General features: G+C 36.3%; 1 protein-coding gene across 15 annotated transcripts in view; it reads left to right on the top strand.

Annotated features, from left to right (window-relative positions):
• LOC106180122 (liprin-alpha-1) overlaps positions 1-20,009 on the top strand; it is a 72,548-nt gene that overhangs the window by 26,115 nt on the left and 26,424 nt on the right. For all 15 annotated transcript variants that reach the window (XM_087001624.1, XM_087001614.1, XM_087001622.1 and 12 more), the window contains 4 exons: positions 8,592-8,693; positions 10,175-10,339; positions 16,338-16,412; positions 18,114-18,233. In XM_087001624.1, coding sequence (XP_086857750.1) covers positions 8,592-8,693; positions 10,175-10,339; positions 16,338-16,412; positions 18,114-18,233 — 462 coding nt within the window. The remainder of the gene's footprint in view (positions 1-8,591; positions 8,694-10,174; positions 10,340-16,337; positions 16,413-18,113; positions 18,234-20,009) is intronic.

Here is a 20,009-nt window from a genome sequence, read left to right as displayed (position 1 = left end):
GACTCCTTGATTCTGATATGGTCGCTGCTTTCCTATTGTGCTCCTTTGAGATGTCACTTGTAGAAAGAGGTGTTGCTAATTTCCTGGCAATGGTAGCTTATGAAATATAAAAGAAAAAAAAAAGAAAATATCTCTTGTGAAGCAGGTGCTTTTTTTTCTCTATTTTTACTTTTGGTGCACCCAAGTGCAATAAATTTTCTTTTTCTTTCGCTGTTGATAGCCTTTATTGTCTATTTTAAAACAAGGTGATAGACTATGAAACTGTTCAGTGTATTCCCAAGAAAATTGGTTTGGCTTCTATTCTTTTTCTTTCTTTTTTTTCCCCCTTTGCTCTTTGTGCATTTTCTAATTCAGGACTGTTTACTTTTTTATGCTCTGAAACCTAGGTTGTGCAGAGCGTATTCAGCGATACACCGTGAAACTTATGAATATGGAGAGATTAATGCAGTGACACTTTGAATTCAGGGTGAGCGCAGGTCTGGTTATATATATATTCAATATCACACCTGTGGTAAAAATAATCTGCAGAAACAGGAAGGACCACCCATGTCTCCACCTCGTTCTATGGAAATGTGGACCTGCCGTTTGTGTTTATTGCCTCTGATTTCCTGAGTCGGGTGGATCCGATAACTGTACTTTTACAGACAGCATCATAGGGATATACAGTTTGTTTTTTCTCTAGTTTTGAGAAATTGAAGAAAAATATTGGTTTTATGTAACTAATCAGGGTTAATGAAAACTGCTGAGTTCACTAAATTGTCATGTACTTTGGTGTAAGAGTGCTTGAATATCAGCTATTTTGGTAGCAATTATATGTCAAGAACTGACAACAGTTGAAGAAAAGCCCAAGGGATAAAGAACAAATTTTGATTGTTTCATTTTTTTATTACACTTAACAAATTTAAACATCATTTATTATATGGTTGAATCAGACTTCAGGATTTCTTCCTAAAATTGTGAAAAAGGTGAGAAGTGATGGTTTGGATTGTTTTGAAGGACATTCATCAATGACTTTCTCTAGAAAAATAGGATTGCAACCTTGTATTATAAAAAATCTTTTGCCTTTCCCTTTTGTTTTATTTAGGTGACAGCCATGTGATAAGAGAACATTATTCTTAATTTTGAAATTTTGTTTATTGAGGCAACGTAAATATTGCTTTGAGAAAAGTCCATTTCTCCAACGTTAATCACACTGTATTTTGAATGAAAGATTTCTCATCAAGTTGGGTGGTGGACCTGAAGGTGATTTCCTTTCTTCATTTGCTGCTACATAGTAGGTGTGAACCAGTACCTGAGGCAACAAGGAGCAGATCTAGCTATTTCAGAAATGTACCAAGTACGAGGCTGATGAGATGGGTAAAATATATGCCAGCTGAATGCTATGGAAAAAATCTTGTTGGGATAGTAAGAAATATGGCCCTGGTGTACTGCTAAGAATGTGGGAATAGTTGTAGTTTATATATCTTCATTTCTTCCCAGAACTGTGCATTCAGACAAGAGATTAGACCTAAACCGACTTTTGGGCGAGAGTCAGAAACCAGACACACTGAGAAACCAGTGATTTAATTCAAGTCAACATATTATTTGTTGTGCCAAAGCTGCACTTCATTCAGTCTTCATTCATAAATAAGTGTGTGATGATCACTCAGTGTTTTCCCTTTAAAAACAGCTATGTAAACATATTGTGACAGCAACAATTCCTCCCTACAAATTGAATGTACCATTATGTTACAATTTAATAATAGATTATTTTTAAATCTAGTCCCCATTCATAAACAACTGTGTGATGATCACCGTTTCCCTCTTATTATCTCTACCATCATTTCCGTGTGCCTGCCTCTACACACACTTAAGAATGTTTCGTAGATCACGCCTCAAGGTCTAATTATCCTTGTGGTTATTGTGTGGGAGGCATGTGGGATGTTACACTATCGTAATTAGATATATGATATGACATTGTCAGAATGATGATACACCACTTTGCAAAAAAAAAGTTTATTGCACATTACATGTTCAGTTGGGCTGTGCATGTTAAAGCGTATATTATTATGTGGACCCCAGTCCTACAGATACCAGTTGCAGAGGAAGATTTGGTATTAAAATTAGGAAAATCCATTGTGCAATTCAAAAATGGGCATTGCATCCATGCTTTGTTATATAAAAGAAGTAAGGTGTCAGACTTATTCATTCTTGCAGGTGGAAACATACATTGTGTCATTTGAATTAATCTCAGGTGGCGCCACCTGTCTTTATGCAAATTTCCCTTAAGTCTTCTAATGAAAGCAGTGAAATGTGGGTCCTCTCACTGGCATGACACAACAATTTTTCTCCAATTTTGAAAATGCTTTGAAGCACAGAGAGCCTATACAAGTGTTTTCATTGGCTTAAGGTATACAGTCAAGGGTGAGATAGTTAATCCATGAATTCACTCTTCCTTTCTGATGAAGTTTCTTCTTCATTGAATTGAATAAGGTTGACTAGATAATGTTTTTAGGTGAATGCACATGTCATTGATCAGAGCAAAGCTATGAAAACAAAATCTAAATACCTTGGTATGGGGGGAAAAAACAACTGAAGTGTGATCATCTAATTACTTGGTGTTTGTTCACTTGGTCACTCAACTGCCGTACTGGAGTAGCAAAAATTATGTTATTGGTGCTGGATACATCATTCATGGAACTTAATGATTGTATTTATTAAGTCGGAAAATTGAGAGAGCACAATCTTATTTAAATGCAGAAACAAATTAAATTGCTGTAATTATTCTTTGAATTTATTTTATTATTTTATTTTTTTTTTGGGGGGGGAGGGGGGTAATCTAATCATTGTTGGTAAATTAAGGGAATGGAATTTATCAATAAAAACAACAAGAAAGTTATAACATCCTTGTGATATAATATTGGTCATATTTATGACAAAGATGCCAATGCCCCTTTCCACAGCAGAGAAGTTCACTCTTGACTAGAATACTTATCAGAATTGCTTTCCTGTTCCTGGACCAAATGTTTCTGATTGGTATTTCCATTTGCATTCTTAGGATATTCTTGTGCATTCTTATGCAAGGCCATCATTCTACATAGCATTTCAGGCCTTAGGTATTGGCTTCCAAAACCTGACGTTGCATCAAGAGAATAGTACATTGCTTTACATTGGTATGCCATCTCATGTCTGTACATTAAGTGATGGGGCATTGCCTAGGTCGTGTTTCCAGTCTAGTTGGTTTGATTTATCTTGGTGGCAATCATCTCAGATGGCAGCCTTATTAGTTGTAGTTCACCATAACAACATATCATATCCCTCTATTGTACTTTCTGTTATAATTTTAATTCAGTCAAATTGTGTGTTGTTAGATTTGTTCTTTTTTGGTTAGCTATTACAGAGATAAGTCTTTAAATCGAGATAGGCCATAGTGATTCAGGTGGGTCTATCTTGGCTTGAAACACGACTTCATGTGAACAGGCTAAATAACTTAATAGTGTATTAATTAATGTCTCATCCTGCCTTACACTGCAAGACTTTTGCATTATGTTATTGCAAAATGTGGTGACATTATGTTCTTGGGGTGCTGATAAAAGTAATTTTGTTCCAGATTTCAGAGAGGTGAATGCAATAAGTCAAAGCTTTCTGAAATTTTCCTTTTTTTCTTTTACATTATATATTTTTTAATTGTATTGTTTTTTTTCACATCAAGGCCCCTTCCTTTCGAAATGTGATCTGAAACACTATCTAAAAAGTACAGACAAGCCATTGACTGTGCTATCACCCATAGTCAGCCATGGGCAATTGAGGTATAATGGCACAACGCAAAAACCAATTCTTGCATATAACTAGCCCCCTGGGACCAAGAACATGGTCCATAGCATTTTATTCTTCTTCCCAAACCTTGTGCTTTGTGCTGATTGCCCATTGGCAACACACAGGATGTGCAAAAATACCCAGAATATGGAGTAGCTTTCCCAAAAGTATGTCATGTTTTATCAGTTTGGAGCGACCTTCAGAGATTTGAGATTTCTGAAATATGGTTGCTATGAATGGGCATAAAGGGGATGCTTTGTATAATTTATAAAGATAAAGATGTTTGTTTGTTTGATGTAATTTGCTTTGTGAAGCTTCTTTTTGAGGAGAAGGGTGTATTTTTTATCTACAAAAAACTTGATATATATGCAGTGGCAAATACTATGCAGTTCAATAGAAAGGATAGAGGAAAAACCAGGCATGAAAGCCTATGACAAATCATAACAAGTTTGCTTAGGGTTGGTTTGTGCATAAAAAATTAGTATCAAATTGTTAATTAAGCAAATTTAAGGCAGTGTGTCAATATTAGACCCTGCAAAAATGTGACTGTTTTGTATAAGGTCAGGTAAAGAATCTGCATGCAAAAAGTACAGGTAACTAGTGAAAAAACAGATACTTAATTGTAATCAATTATGAAGCATATGGTGTTTTCCAACAAGAAAACACACTCAGGATTGATTCATCAATATCTTCGGGGGCAAATGTAAACTTGCCTTATTTTTTTTTCGTTTCTTTTCTTTTTTTGTACAGAGGATGATCATGCATGCATGCGTTAATAGAGTATTGACAACATTACAACTTTGTGTTTATTTTGTGTTATGTCAATGTTCTCTGCCAGAATAAATGTCTTTTAGCTGTGCAGCATGTGTGTCGTGAATGGAAAAAAAAAAGAATTAGCTCAGAAATGCCGCAGGGAAGCCTGGATTGGTGTTGGGAAGATGATTTGAAAAGATCTGGAAATGAAAATTTGAAAGAGATTGTGGAGCAGATTGATGGGAATATGATTAAAGGATTTTATAGTGTTATGCATTTTTGACACGGAATGATGACATAAAACATCGTTTAGAATATGGTGATTACATTTTGACATGCAATTGGGTTGTAATGGAATGTTGCGAGGATTTGTGTACAGATAGTGTTTTGTGATATTATCTGATTTTTAATTTGGTGGCCTTTTTACATCTTTGCACGCACACATACATATGCATGCACACACACACACACACACACATTTGCACGTACACCCACACACTTGGACTCACACACTTTTTCTTTCCTCTTTATCTGCCTCTCACTTACTACTTGAATGTTTCTAGTCATCTTTTTGTCTACATCTATTTTTACCAAAAATACTAACATATCCCTGGCTGAAGTCTTCTTTTTTCAAATGCCAAACAGACCTCGGGTGTAGTCTTCTCTCCATGGCTGCACAACTACAAACCGAAATCAATAGATTATGCAAGGAAAACCTGAAAGATTTGGAGATTTTTTTCTCCTTTTATTATGTCACCCATCTCATGTAGAAAATAGAAAATTGTATGAAGGTTATAGAATTTCACCAGAGCACTTTGTCTTGTATACACTACTGTAGGTGGGCTACAACATTCTGAAAGTGTATCTATTTTTGTTGTGATAAAAAAAAAGTATTTTGAATACCAATTTGAGATGAAGGTTGGTGTTTTTTATTCTATAAGGTTGAGACATTTGAAACTGAAAAAAAAAATGCCGAAACTGATTTAATTAATGATTTTTTATGTGTAAATTAGTTCCCTTTACCTTTAGTTTACTCCAAAAGAAGAACAAATAACATTCCCTATTTAATGTCTGCCTTCCCCATTCTTGCTGAAGGCAAAAATTGTTTGATGAATTTGTAGACCTTGATATGTATTGCAACAAATTTGTATTATTTGCCCCAATACATTAAAACTGTCGTACAAGAAATGAATAAAGGTGATTGTGTTAATTAGTCTCACATTTAATGGACAATGATGCAAAAAATGTTTTCTTAACATGTTCACAAGTGCACATTAATGAATTCATCAAGTAATGTTGACCATTTAACATTGCCCAATCTCGTTTCTCTGACGTAGTAGGGTTAAATACAGGTGTTGCTATTCATTAGTTTCACCTTGAATTAAAATTCCCAAAACATGTTTTGGATCATTTCTTGTACTATATGTAATTGGGAATTTTTTACACATCTAGGGATCGTGTTATTCTAAAAACTGAGCATGATTCAGATAGATATATTCTAGAAGGCTGTCAGTCTTTCAGAAAGATATATACTGAAGGCTGTCAGTCTTTCAGATAGATACATTCTGAAGGCTGTCAGTCTTTCAGCTCTCCTGGAGGTCAACACAGGTGAACTTAGGCTTGCTAATTACCCTCATCCCCAGAGCTTCATCTCTCTTATTTCTCTCTTTCTCCTGGTATCTCCCACATTGTAGCGAGTTTCTTACTCAAGCGCCTAGCTCGTCCTCCACTCCATTTGGCTTAAAGTGCTGATAATATAATGCCACACAGCTCAACCCAGTAGAAGACCTAGGGCCCAGTATATCTGGAAATCTTCTTGAAGCGTTGCCAGTTTCCAGCACTAAAGGAGCTTTCCACAGGGACCTAGCGCCTCAATGGCTAGGGCAAAAGTAAGGTGGCTGGCTCGTAACCCTCAAGAGACGGGCTCTATCTGCCTATCTAAGTTGCAGGAAATGAGTGAACTTGTTCGAGTGTGAAATCTTTAGATTTGCCTATTTAGTTGTGGATAACGCTTGTGTTCATTTTGCGGGGTGGGAGGGATGAGAGAGATTGAGTTGATGTCGAGTTGATGCTACAGTGTAGTTTTCCCTGCTTACCTGGGTGATGTGAAGTTATTGAGTACAGGTTGGCATCGTGGTATTCAACAGTCATGTTTTCCAGACTGTTACTTGGTGTTGTTTGTGGGCTGCTATTTTGATTATTGACCAAATTGCACCTGCGACTTTGTTCAAAACGGATTTCAAGAAGAGCTGTGTGTGAAGAAAGTTAAAATTTCTATGTTTTGATTTGCACATATAGGCAGTGCAAACAAAAATTTGAAATAAGCTTACAATTATCAATTTGTTTTGTCTGAACAGAAACTGTATTGGAATTGGTGCACATTTACAGGAATGAGTATACATTCAAAACACACACACACACACACACACACACACACACACACACACACACACACACACACACACACACACACACACACACACACACACACACACACACCTCTCTCTCTCTCTCTCTCTCTGAGAAATGCTCTGACTGAAACAGCACATTTATGTAACGACTTCTCTGAGAGCCATACAAGATCTGAACATAGAGGTCTGGCTCTTGCTTTCTGAAAATCAAGAAAAAAACTCATCGTGTCTTTGGAATTATTAATAAGTCTTCATTCAAGATATCCATGGGAGTAATTTACAGAAGATGTCTGCCTCGATGAATAATTCCCGATTCGTAATCATTGCCAGGAAAGCCTTTAAAAACATGCTCTTGCTCCTTTCACATGGAAATATACTGGTGATTGCTTCTTTTCTTAAGTGTAGCTTTCCAAATATCTAGAGCCTTTCAGTTGGATAAAAAGTTGATACTTCATTAAAACTAAAATATTGCTTTTTTATGTCATCACGAAGTAACTTTTAAAAGTGGGTATTGGTCCGAATATGTCTTGATTTCAAGTCTGTTTTCTTAAGTTAAAAGGGAAAAAAAGTCAATAAGCTCCCCTAAGAATGAGTCCCAGTGTTAAGTTGGTGTCTGGCCACCTCTTCTAGGACCTTTTGCAGGGGATTAGTGCTGATATAGATTTTACATTTTTGTACTTTTCTCTTGGGCCTCTATTGTGAAGAAGAAATAATATGCCTGTTCACACTAAAAAAAAAGAACTTCTTTGAAACGTTCCTTTTTGTCAGCAGTCATCTTAACTATGTATAGGAGTACTCAGATGGTTAACAGCTCAGCAGGAAGCCACCAAAATAAATAAGTGAAGTTGTACAAAGGTGGTCTGCTGCTGAGCTGGAGTAAACTTGATGCATGGCATGGACAGTTGCTAAAAACAGGGATGGATCGCTGCCAAACCATTTTTATGTGTGAACAGGCGTTTGTTGGCTCTGCTTTCCATCCAGTTGTTGTTATACTTTCAGCAGGCCTCATATTGTTGTGGCATTCGTTAGCTCATCTTTAAACATCAATACCAGTATCGAGGCATGAAAAGTTGGGTCCTGAACCGAGATAACCTGTTTAATTGTTTAAACAAATGTTTGATCACCTTAACTGACATTACACGTAGACATGTTCATTTCTGGATAATCGTAATTATTATGAAGTTTTTTGTCAGTATAGTTTGTTAATAAGACTTTAATTTTGCAATCCCTGTTGCATACTATGATGAATTTTTGGCAGACCACGAATGATTTGGTTTGTCACTGAAAGCTTGATTTAGACTTTTAGATTGTAGTATACTTTGTCAGAAATCAGAGAATTATAGATATATTTAAGTATGAAAGCTTTTAAACTAAGCCAACCCAATAAAAATATGCACATATTTAATCTTCTTTTTTGTAACGCATTGTGATATGGACTGGTATTTGACACCTCCCCGGAACCGCCTTAGTCTAATATCAGTTTTAATTTGCAGATTCAAAGCATTTGTTTAATTTGATCTCACTTTGTCTGTAGAATATTAATAAGTTTTATCCTAATTTCCTGAAGCCCTCTTCTTGTCTGTTGGTTTTGATCTCCTTTGCTAAACGTAGGGTCTTTTTGTATTTTTCTAGGAATATGCTAGCCTTACCAAAGAATTGAGCCAAATGCGTGAAAACCTACTTGAGAAAGAAGAAGAAATCTCAGAACTAAAAGCAGAAAGGAATAACACAAGGGTGAGCTAAGAGAGAGTGGACTTTTATTCATAATTGTCTTTTTGTATTAGAAATGTCACTTAATTGTTTTACTTATTTGTGCAATAAGGGTGTCTGCAAACAGTTGTGTGAAGTTATTTCCCATTTTCTTTTCTGTATTTTGTCACATCCCCATACACATAGGTTGTAAAACATGTTTTTATACAAGTGTCCACATCAAACTCTAGCTCTTTTCATTTCCTATATTCAAACAAGAAACGAAGTTGATGTATAATGTTCTCTTCCCATGATTTTATTAAAGTCCATTTTCAAGATGTGCCCTTTTATATTGATTGTGTAAGTATTCCATCTTACAGAGGTTTGATTTCATTGTCTTCCATGTCTTGCAGCATTTTTACTGTCATTCAGAGAAATTACCACATGGACGGAATAAAAGCAGTATGGAGATTTGCTCTTTATTCGTGTGTTTTTTATATAATTTTTTCATACACTACTACAAGTATGCATTTACAATTTTTATGCGGCTTATTCTGATGAATTCGGAGAAAAAAATAATCACCTATTCTCCGTCCTGCCAGCCCTTAGCACAAACTGGTTAATCATGAAATCAAGATCGGTTAACAGAAAGGTCAGATGGCATCTAGCCTGCTGATTTTGCAAGTGGGACTAATCATAGTAGTAATGAGTCCACTGGGGAGTTGCTGGTGTCAAGTACTCTCACAGATAGACACAGTTTTCTATGGATTTTTTCAGGATTCCCTTTGACAGCTGATAATTTTATTCCAGGACGGGAGTATTAACTTATTATTCTTTTTATTTTCCTTTGATGTATGCTTGTTGAAGGTGAGGTCCCTGGTCTTTTATGGCTCCATGATAGGAGCCAAACGAGGACGCAGCTTTCAGTCGATAATTTGGGAACACAAGTTTCTTAATTAGCACAAAACATGGACAGATACGTCACTTTGACACATATCATTTTTGAGATTTTGGATTTGCACAATTGTGAAAAATTTATTTTTGACTTAAAAAAAGATTTTCATTAATACATTTTTGTACACAGTACTTTTTGTATTTCATAGTAGACAGTCAAGGTCATATATTTTAATCTGTTCTATGGACATCATTCTTCCCCCCCCCCCCCCCCCCCCCCTTTTTTTGGCACAAGAGTAGGCGTTTGTTTTTCCGTGAATTCATTATCCAAGCTCCCAGCTGTTAGGTGTTGGTCCAACAATACATTTTCAGAGTTTTTTTTTTTTCAAGAACCCAAGCTCATGTCTGCAGAGGAAGAGAATGTTTTTTGTTTGACGTTTGTGAAATAAATTGCATGATTTCAGTTTATTGGAAAGCAGGCTTAATACATCACTTACAACAAAATGTTTTCATTATTGCATAATTACGTAATGGACCAATAAATCATATATAATGATCATAATGATTACAAAACTCATTTGTCTATGCTTCTTTGCTTTGTTTAATCACTATTATCATTTACTCAATTGTAGCTCCTCCTAGAACATTTAGAGTGCTTGGTCTCTCGGCACGAGCGGTCACTTAGGATGACGGTGGTCAAACGCCAGGCCTCCTCTCCCGCTGGGGTTTCCAGTGAAGTGGAAGTTTTGAAAGCCCTCAAGTCTTTGTTTGAACATCACAAGGCTTTAGATGAAAAGGTTTGTATAGTTCCTGAAAAGGTTTCAGTTGAAAAAGAGAAAAAAAAATGGTTTGACACACTGTGTAATTATCCAATAAGAGAGATGACACATGGGTTGGTTTCTCCACCAACGCGTTCTGGTACTTGGGCTCATTCCCCTTAAAACATTACAGACTCCATTATCAGTCTGCATAGATCAAGCCTACTCCATGTGGAATCTCCCTGAATGCAGCCAGTTTTACAGATTAATAACCAGATTTTCAGTATTCTACTCATTGCCAGGAGGCGTGGTAATCCTTTAAACTGATTGCATTCAGCAAGAGTCCCCATGGAACTTGATTGACCTATGTAGACGGATAGTTTCAATGGGAATGAGACCTTAGATGTGGATGCCTTCATGTTTTGTAGCATGTTCACACAGAATGTAACTCTTTCTTTTTATACACAAACTATGATGTATACAAAGTCATTCACATTTATTTCTATCAAGTGTACCTTAAGTGCCCCCCCCCCCCCCCCTACGATTTCTGAAAAAAAATCACACAAATGGTCCCTTCTTGATCCACCCCTGAGTTGGTTCAGTGCATGACAACTGTTGAGGAAAGTTGATTGCATTGTGACATGCTTTGGTACTCAATTTTGCTTCTGCAGTTTGTGCCACCATGAACCATGAACTCATCATTGTTATGTTGCAATCAGACCTCCTTTTTTTTTTTTTTTTTGGATGCCTGGAACCGATTGGAGGCCAGTTTAATATAAACTTGAACTTTTCAAAATGTGAACTTTTCAAAATCCCAGAGATTAAAAAAACTTTTCTCAGCATGTGCCTTGGTTCATTAAAACATGCAGTAAAGTACATTACCAGTCCATAATTATCAATGATTACCTTCTTGCCTACTCCTTTTATAAATTTCTACCCTGACAGGGAGGTCTCTCACAGATTTTAATTTGGTACCTGGATTAGGTTTTTCTTCTAATATAGCACATGCAGTGAAATAAATGGCTATGAAGGTATGTTGGTCTGGTAATTAAAAAGGAAAGGATAAGGTGAATTGAAAAAAAAAAAGGCAAAAAAAAAAAAAAGGATGGCGCTTAACTATGATTGGATCTGATTAGTAAGGGGAAAGTGAGGTTTTTTTTAGTCTATTAAGATTGGAAGTGAAAAGAAAAAATTTCTGGAAAAGTCCTTTTTATTGTTATCTGGTAACTGACACAGATTGTTGTCTTACACCTGGAGATAGATAAAAGATAGGGGCTAAGAAACCTCTAAGCTTTTAATTGTAGTATAGGCCCTTTCAATTGAAAAAATTGTGTTAAGATCCCTTGACATTTCAGCATAGCTTCAACTTTTAAGTATGCACATCTTTTTTGCCTCTCACCAGTTTCACAATATGTCTAAAATCCTGTAACTATTGATTATCTCTCAACTACCCACTGTCTGAGGCCAAACAGAAATGTCCAACAAGCCAAATGGAAGCCACTTATTTCTCTCCCACTTAATTTGTGGGTTATGTGCACTCTTTGTGACACTGGCCTTTGGTAGCATAAGCTCAGAATAATAAGTGCCTTGATTCAAACCCGCTGAATTTAAATTATTTTTTTTATTATATGTTTTAAAAGTAAAAATTTATATAACTCTTTTATTGAAAATCCCTCCAAATAAAAAAAAATGCAAATTCATCCTCAAAAGATAAAAAAATCTTGCTGAATTAGACTTATCATCATAAAACGCCGTTCTGCGTCACGACTATCAACTAGCCATGTCAGAAAGTAAGCTAATGGGCTAATGGGGGATTTATGAAACTGCAGTAATAATTGGGAACTTACATGTCCTTGTGGTTAAAGCTAAATGGTTAATGGGGATATGATGGGTATTCTGTAGGTCGGTGACACTTGACATCAGGGTTTCAGTAACAGAAAGTGAGCATCCAGCATGGGCAGAAAAAAAAAAAAAAAAAAAAAAAAAATATATATATATATATATATATATATATATACACACACACACACACACACACACACACACACACACACACACACACATGTGATAATTGATCATGAATGTTCTAAACATTGGAGAGAAAGTGCAAGGAAAGTATAAATCATTAATCAGACCTATAGTCTGAGTAGATATGACAGTTCAATTTTTGAAATCGGCTTAACAGCAGATTAGGACTAATGAAAAGAAATGTTTGATTTTCGAGTTGCCCTAAAATTATAACATGAACCAAGCCAAATTTAAAAGGCTTCACTGAACGATATTCTTTCACTTCATTCTTTGAAATTTCCACTATATTTGCAATTGCATTCATAATACACTGGCATGTTTACTCTTAATAAAAAAGAAAAAAAAAGATGTACCTGGTTATATGTTACAAGAGCTGATTATTTGTTGGCCAACTCTATTGACCAATATAGCTTTGCAATAATGATTCTTGATTTAGAGTGAAATTCTTAAATAGCAAGATTAGAGGTAAAAAATATATAACTTCCTTGAAAAATGTTTTACCATCCATACAACCTAACTTCCCGATTTCCAGCAAGTTGGTCCAAAACGTACATATAATTTCCCCTGGCCTCTGCCACTTCTCTTCATTGCCTTACATTTATGTGGAAGTGCGAAATGTCTGATCACCTCATTAATGCAGTGTGATGTGTATAACAATTGATTTTTAATTCCAGTTTTTGACTTGGTTGGCAGGTTCTAGATTAAGATCTGTAAAGGTTAACAGGTGTACATAAGATTGGGTACCAGAGAGGCCTAGAAGTAGAAGTAGACGTGTTAGTACTTGTAGACAATGAATGGCTCCATTCATAATGGATGATCCGAGTACTTACTGATCCGCCGACTAAATATGACTGACCACAGTTCAGGAGCTATGCAGCTGATTCTTGATGGTCTCCCTGCCTCCACACCCCTTGGCCCCTGCAGCGATAGCTCGTGTGGAGGCAGGGAGACCTTCAGGAATCTGCGGTATCCCTTTTGAACTATGGTCGGCCATATTTAGTCAGCAGATCATTAAGTACTCAGATCATCCATTCTGAATGGGGTTAGTGTATTTTTTGAGAATAGGAATGGAGTAACAAAGCTAAATTTTGAATATGCTGTAGACATTGTAAAATAGATGTTTACGAACCAGGATATCACTGACGTGGGGGGGGGGAGAGAAGTAAGTCATACTGAAGAGGACAAATACTTTTTGATGGTAGAAGTATCAACTGCACCAATCAACTTTTTCAAATTGGTCTTAATGAGTTATATCAAATAGGGTTTTTATAGAGGAGGGACATTTAGTAATAGTAAAGATTCCTGCTGATGGTCACTCGAGGTATGCTGTATATCATTTCTTTTTCTTGTCAGTAGAGAGTCTAAGGCCCCATTCAGAATAGCTTTCTCTCACAGAACTGCGGAGATGGATACTTGTATATCAAATCCACTCAGTGTGTGAGATGGAAACAAAACAGGCAGATGGCAAAACTAATCAATCCACCCTCGGAATATTCCTCAGTGTTCATCTTAATCTGCTTTACTGACATAAAAAGGAAAATATGTAAATGTGATGAAATGCACCCTCTGTAGTAGACTTTTGGGTATCTTTTTTAGTTGAATTATTTCTTTTTGTTGTTGTTGTTTTTTTTTTTTAACTTTCTGTCTTAAAATTCGTACCACAATGTCGCAAGTGGTGAAACAGAAATGTAAGTTGTGTGCAGCTTTTGTGGCGTGATGTCATGTTTTGGGCCTACACTTAAACAGTAAAAGATGCATTTTAGAACAGGATTTCAGGAATATAGTTGATTAGGCTTACGATGATGTAAGGTTTCTGTTTACTAGCAGGTTATTAAAACCAGACAGTGTGATGTCATGCAATATAGGATCACAAGCAACAGTGTTAAAATGAATGAAACCTATTTGTCTGTTGGGAACATTGTTCTTGTGAGGGGGTTTCCTCAGGATTTGGGATACAGGAACTCCACATTGTGAATCTGTAATTTAGGCATTGATTTACAGAGTCCAACCCAAAGCAAGCCCAACCAACCAACCTGGAAATTTTGTAAGCTGTCTAGCTGTCTTTGGGAATATAGGCTGTCTTTTGAGGCTAATGCCCGTCCAAATGAAGACTGGACAGCTTTCTGGAGATTGCCTTGTTCTTGTGACATTCTTTGGACATGGTGTTTCATACAATTTTTCCTACATTTTTTTCCTGAACTTATAACAATTATATCCCTGCAAAACAGGGGTTACTACTCTCATATGAATTTTTGTTTCAGTCAGTTTATTTCAATCATTTTGTCATTTATGAGATAAAACACTTCTCATACTTTCCGTTATGCAGCTCTGTGATTAAAACAGAAACAAAAAAGTAATGCTTTGTTTGATAATATACCCTCAAAACATCTTTCTTATACATCATCCAAATTTCTGAAATGTTCTGTTTCTCATCTCCATGGCCAGTTAGGGCCTGTGCTTTCTTCTTAATGTGTCTCATAGTGCATTCGCATAATATTACACGAACACTAAAAACGTCTTTATGTTACGTTTGTGGCATTTTCTTATCTCTTTGGAAAATAACAAATTGCAGGTGAAAACAGGTGATCATTGTCGTTTGCATGAGTAATTAACCTTCTTATTAATATAAATGGCTATGTAGGAACCCCACTTTATGATTAAATTGTATTTGGTTATATGTTTATTGAACTCGAGTCCCAGTGGACTCCAATTGCAGTTGACTTGTGCCCTGTTCTGTATCAATAATTTGGATTGGTTATGCAGGATTTCTGTGCCCATCCTGCGAGTTTACACAACCTGGAGGAATTGGTTGGCATTTGGTCATCCCTGGGGTCATGGCGTGTTCTTAAGCAATCGGTCTCAGTTTCTTGGCAAATATTGCAGTTAGCGTGCCCTACAGGATTTCATTTGATTGGCCTTAAAATGGATTTTAATTGATAATTGTGCAGTTTTGTTGGATAGATTTGTACTCCAGCTTGTTACTGTTGACTGTTTCGTCTTACCAAAATTTTTTTATTGAATTTGACACGTGGCTGTTTTTATCATATTTCACGGTGTCATTGCTCCCTTTTTGGTGACAAAGGCAAAACAAAACTGAACCACTTAGAGAAAAGGTATAGAAATGATAGAGAAATAAGTACCTTTGCCCTAGCTTGCTCTTATTGTTTCTTGCTGGTTTTGTTCTGGACCTAGCCAAATGATCATCGATGTGAACACAACCGTAATCTACTTAGCATGGCACAGCCAATCTAACAATTGATTCTCCCAGATATATGATGAACAGGTGGGTTTTGTTGGTATTAATTATTTAATGCTGAAAACAATATAATACAAATTACACTAATGGGCATTGGTAGCGGATATTGCGTGCCGGTCCCAGGTAGATATTGTAGCATGTTGTCATAATTACCAGACTGGATTGTTCACAGGAATTCAAACGGATTAATTTGTTAAATGTTGGGATGGAAAGTAACGTGAACATGCACCCCTGAGGAATAGGAACCGTTATTCAGGCACTTTCCTTTAATATTACAAAACATTAAATGGTGTAGTGCATATGTGCACTGCTGTTCTAGTGCCCTGGTTAAGAAACACCTGAAAGTTTGAAGTTATATTTTTATCTGCTGGAGCATCATGGGCTTGTGCTTGTATCTACGTGGATTTGTTCCATTTTCCAAGGTTTGAACTTTTTTTTTTTGCTATTAGACATTGTATACTGTTTCATCATCATAATTGGGTTAGGAAACTTAATCCATAGACAATAAGTTGGGTTTAATGGCAGCCCAGTGGTGTTATGATAACAATTTGTTACCAAGTAAACGAAGTTTGCGTGATTATTGTGAGGAGCACTTCCTGCGAGCAGCGGCCATAAAAACAGATGAAAATGGAGAAAAGCTCTCATTTATTAGTGTGGTAGTATTGTGCCATTAGCACTTTCTGAGAGATGAAGTGTGCAAGTTGCATCCTCTGATGAAATGAAGTTTCTTAATTTTTTTTCTTGTAATTTCAGGTTCGAGAGAGATTGAAGGTTGCCATGGACCGAGTGTCCCAGTTAGAAGAGGAGTTAGCCACAGCCAATCAGGAGGTAGGTTACATATTGGGAAGTATACACAAGACAGCCAATTACAGAGTTGGACTTGTACTTTATGAGTGTCACAAGTATCTTCAAGTTTTGTTCATATAATATTACTAGTGAAGGGAAAGAGAAGAGGCATTTTGCCTCTTTAAAGCTTTGTTTATCATTTGTGGTAAGATGCTGTCAAGAAAAAAACAAACTACGGCTTTCGATAAATGGCCTCTCTTCAGGTTTTAGGCATAATGTGTTATTCATGTAACAGGTTTATTATTAGCAGGTATTTTGCTCGAATTTCCAAGAATCCTCTCATGAGATGCCCCAAAGCCAAAACTCTCTTAAACCTGCCGTATACAGAAATAACTGAAGTATTAACATTTGAATACAATCAATTTTGCCTCACAGGTTTTTTTTATCAGCCTACGTTCAGACTGGTACAAGTTTTAGTTATTTCGGGTTGCATATGCATTACCAGGTGGCCAGTGCAGCAAGTGATTCAGTAGTCTCAGGTGCCTTGGGGCATTTTCCAAAAAAAAAAAACAAAAAAAACTGGTTTCTGCACAGAGAAATCTTTCCATAATTCAGACAACCTCTTCGAAATTCATTAATAGTTTGCGCCAGCTTTCTAGTGACAGTGTTTCAGACCTGGAGTGGTTTACCTTTTAAACTAGTGCACAGGCGGCTAATGGCTACAAGAAATACACTTTCGAGTACTTTCTTACACCATGTTAACAAGTAGCACCGCCATCTCCAGTCAATTTTGCCGCCTTTTCTAAAAGGCGGAATTGTTAGCCTTGGAATTACATGCTTGATTTTACAACCACTTGAAGTTGTATTGAGTGTACATACACTAACATTAAGGGATGGAGGGCCTCCTGTTCAGGGCGGTAGAAAGCCACTTGAAAAATCTATTGATCACCTGAAGATTGATCTTAATATGCATGAGCCTCTTTCACATGACTGTAGAATGTTACTTGTTTATGTGCTCAGTGTATCATTGGTCTGTACAGGGAGATGAGCCTCTTGCACAGGGCTGTAGAAAACCATTTGAAAATGTTAGGAGTTTCTTGTCGGGATGCAAAAAAAATCTTATTAGTTATAAATGATAGATAAAGCACTTTGCCTTAGAAGTTGAGTAAATCTTGATAATTCTTTTACAAAGCAAGTAAACCAGCACAGTTTGTACAACAATATTGCAGTCTTGGCCTCACTGAGGTCTCATTCCCCCAGTGCCCCAAGAGGCCAGAATAATTTCCCCAAGTTCTTTGGGAAATGGCCGGTAGAAAATTTCCAGAAGTTTCCTTGTTAGGTCACAGGGGTTTTGCATGGTAATAGAATCTGCTTCCAAGATAAATTCACTTATCGTGGCAGATTATAGAAAATTCAAGCGTGCTAACTAGATTTATGTTGTAAACTCTTTGATGTGGAGTGTGCAGAAAGTGTGTTTCATGGAAGAGACTATAAATTTACTGTAATTAAATGTTAATTTTTCCCTGCATGATCTTATGTCTGTTAAGAACATAAATAACATTCTTCAACTAGGGATCTTTAAACAAATTTCCTTTGACGTTTAAGCACTATGTATTTTTTATATACATCTTTTATTATTCACAATTTTTTTTAAACACTTATTCACAATTTCTTTAAACACATTTTCCTTGAAATCTTTCAAATGAGCCTGTCCTGACACAATAGCAATTATCTCTTTTCTAGCTATTTACGTTGCGAGAACAGCAGGCGAAATCGCGGCACTCCAGCGGAGAGGAAATAAAAGCTGTCAAAATGGGATCTGAGAATAACAAAGATGGCGACAACAAGGAGGCGTACCCTAAGGTAAAGTTAACGCAACTTTTTCCTTAGGTGGGGACAGGGTAACAGGACCTACTGACTCCACTCTTTTCACAAAATTGTCGTAGAAAGTAGGAAAAAAAAAAGACGATATTAATCAAAATAGATACACCACAAGTCCATGGGTTAAAGTTTTCAGGATTTTTCATCTTCATTTTGATTGTTTTTTTTTGTTTTTTTTTCTTTCTTCATATCTTCTAAATGCAATGAGACATTTCAAGCTACTTTCTTAGGAATTTTAGTCTTTACAACTTCCACCCAATATGGAAGTCAGCCAGGTGTATTTGACATTGTAGAACAAGTGCATTCAAGTGGTGTATCTTACTTGCACAACATCAGATGTCAAGGGCATAAGACCAATGGCGTAATGTGCATTCACGCGTGTATGCAAGATACACCTGATCTGGATCTTTTGTTTCGACATCTGTCATTAGGTTACTTATATAATTTGGACTTTTTTTCCTTGGCTCAATTGTGTTGGTCAGGTGGACTGTAAGTCACAAATGTATCTGTATGGCATCAGTTTGTGTGCAGTGTTGAAATTTCTATTAATATGGAACTGACAGAAGAGAGCGGAGAAAGAAGGAAAAGCACTGATCGACAAGGGAGAACTGCCCACATATTGGCCTGAATTAATGAAATTGTGATTAGGCAACATCAGGTAGAAATAACCCATTGTTATGGGCAGACAAAAGCAGCTTTATTAAAATAGATGAATACTTTTAGAAATGCCAGGAAATAAATATGGAATAACAATTTAGATCCAAGTGTGTTAAGCTTATTCTTATAGAAACTAATATCAGTTTGTGTGAAATGTGAAATTCCATAATTAAAATAATGAAAAAATATGTTGCAGCTTAAAAGAAAAACAGATTAAATTGTTCTTCCAAAGTCTGTGTGAGCCAATTTTACCTTGACAATGTGAAATCAGAAAAAAAAAAAGATTTCTGATTATCAGAACTGCATGGGCGTGGGCAGTCACTCGTGCACCCAGGACTAATTAAATAGGGTTAGGGGGCTCTAAATTTCAGTTTGACCTTTCTATGTAGCAATGCAGCATGTTGTGGGGATACTCACTGTGGGCTGAGCTCCATGGTTAAGATTACGTCCTAGATTACTAGCTTAGTTTACCAAGGAATTGAATTCTTTACGTTCAGACTCCCAGAGAACATTATGAGAGCATGCCACACGAAGAGAAACTTTTTGTTGTCACATGATTATCCACGCCACAATGTGATTAAGTTAGGCCTCATGTTTTCCTTCAGACTGCTCTAGAAACTAATGGAGTTGGAGATAGTGTTACCTTACGACAAGTTATAATGCTTGTACTGTTACATGGTATTGTGTGTCACCTTTTTTTCTGAGAATTCTAGGTCAATGCCCTAGTTTCTTCATTGCTTTATGCATTGAATTTCTCCTTCCATGATATTTTAAGGATTGCTATTCTGTGTTTTTTTTTAATTGACCTTTTCAAACTGCTCAAAAGGCCTCTGATTATGTAAGATAAAAATTGGATATTTATCTCAAAACTTTAGGTCTTGTTGCTTTACCCCTCTTTCCTGCAGATAGAAAGGCCGAGTCTCATCTTTTTAATCCTCAATATATTAGCCAGCACTACAAATCAAATGTTCCATCATTCTCTTCTCAGAGAGGGATATTTTTACCTCGTAATTTCTTCCTCTGCTGATCAATTTGTGAATAATTTCCATAAGTGGAATACACAGTTTGTCTAGGCGCATTATGGCAGTTTGATTCTAGCTT

The sequence above is a fragment of the Lingula anatina genome, chromosome 1 (assembly GCF_051362555.1).
Source record: "Lingula anatina isolate TDL-2025a chromosome 1, LinAna3.0, whole genome shotgun sequence".
Classification (NCBI taxonomy): Eukaryota; Metazoa; Brachiopoda; class Lingulata; order Lingulida; family Lingulidae; genus Lingula; species Lingula anatina.
This window is presented reverse-complemented; position numbering and strand designations above follow the sequence as displayed.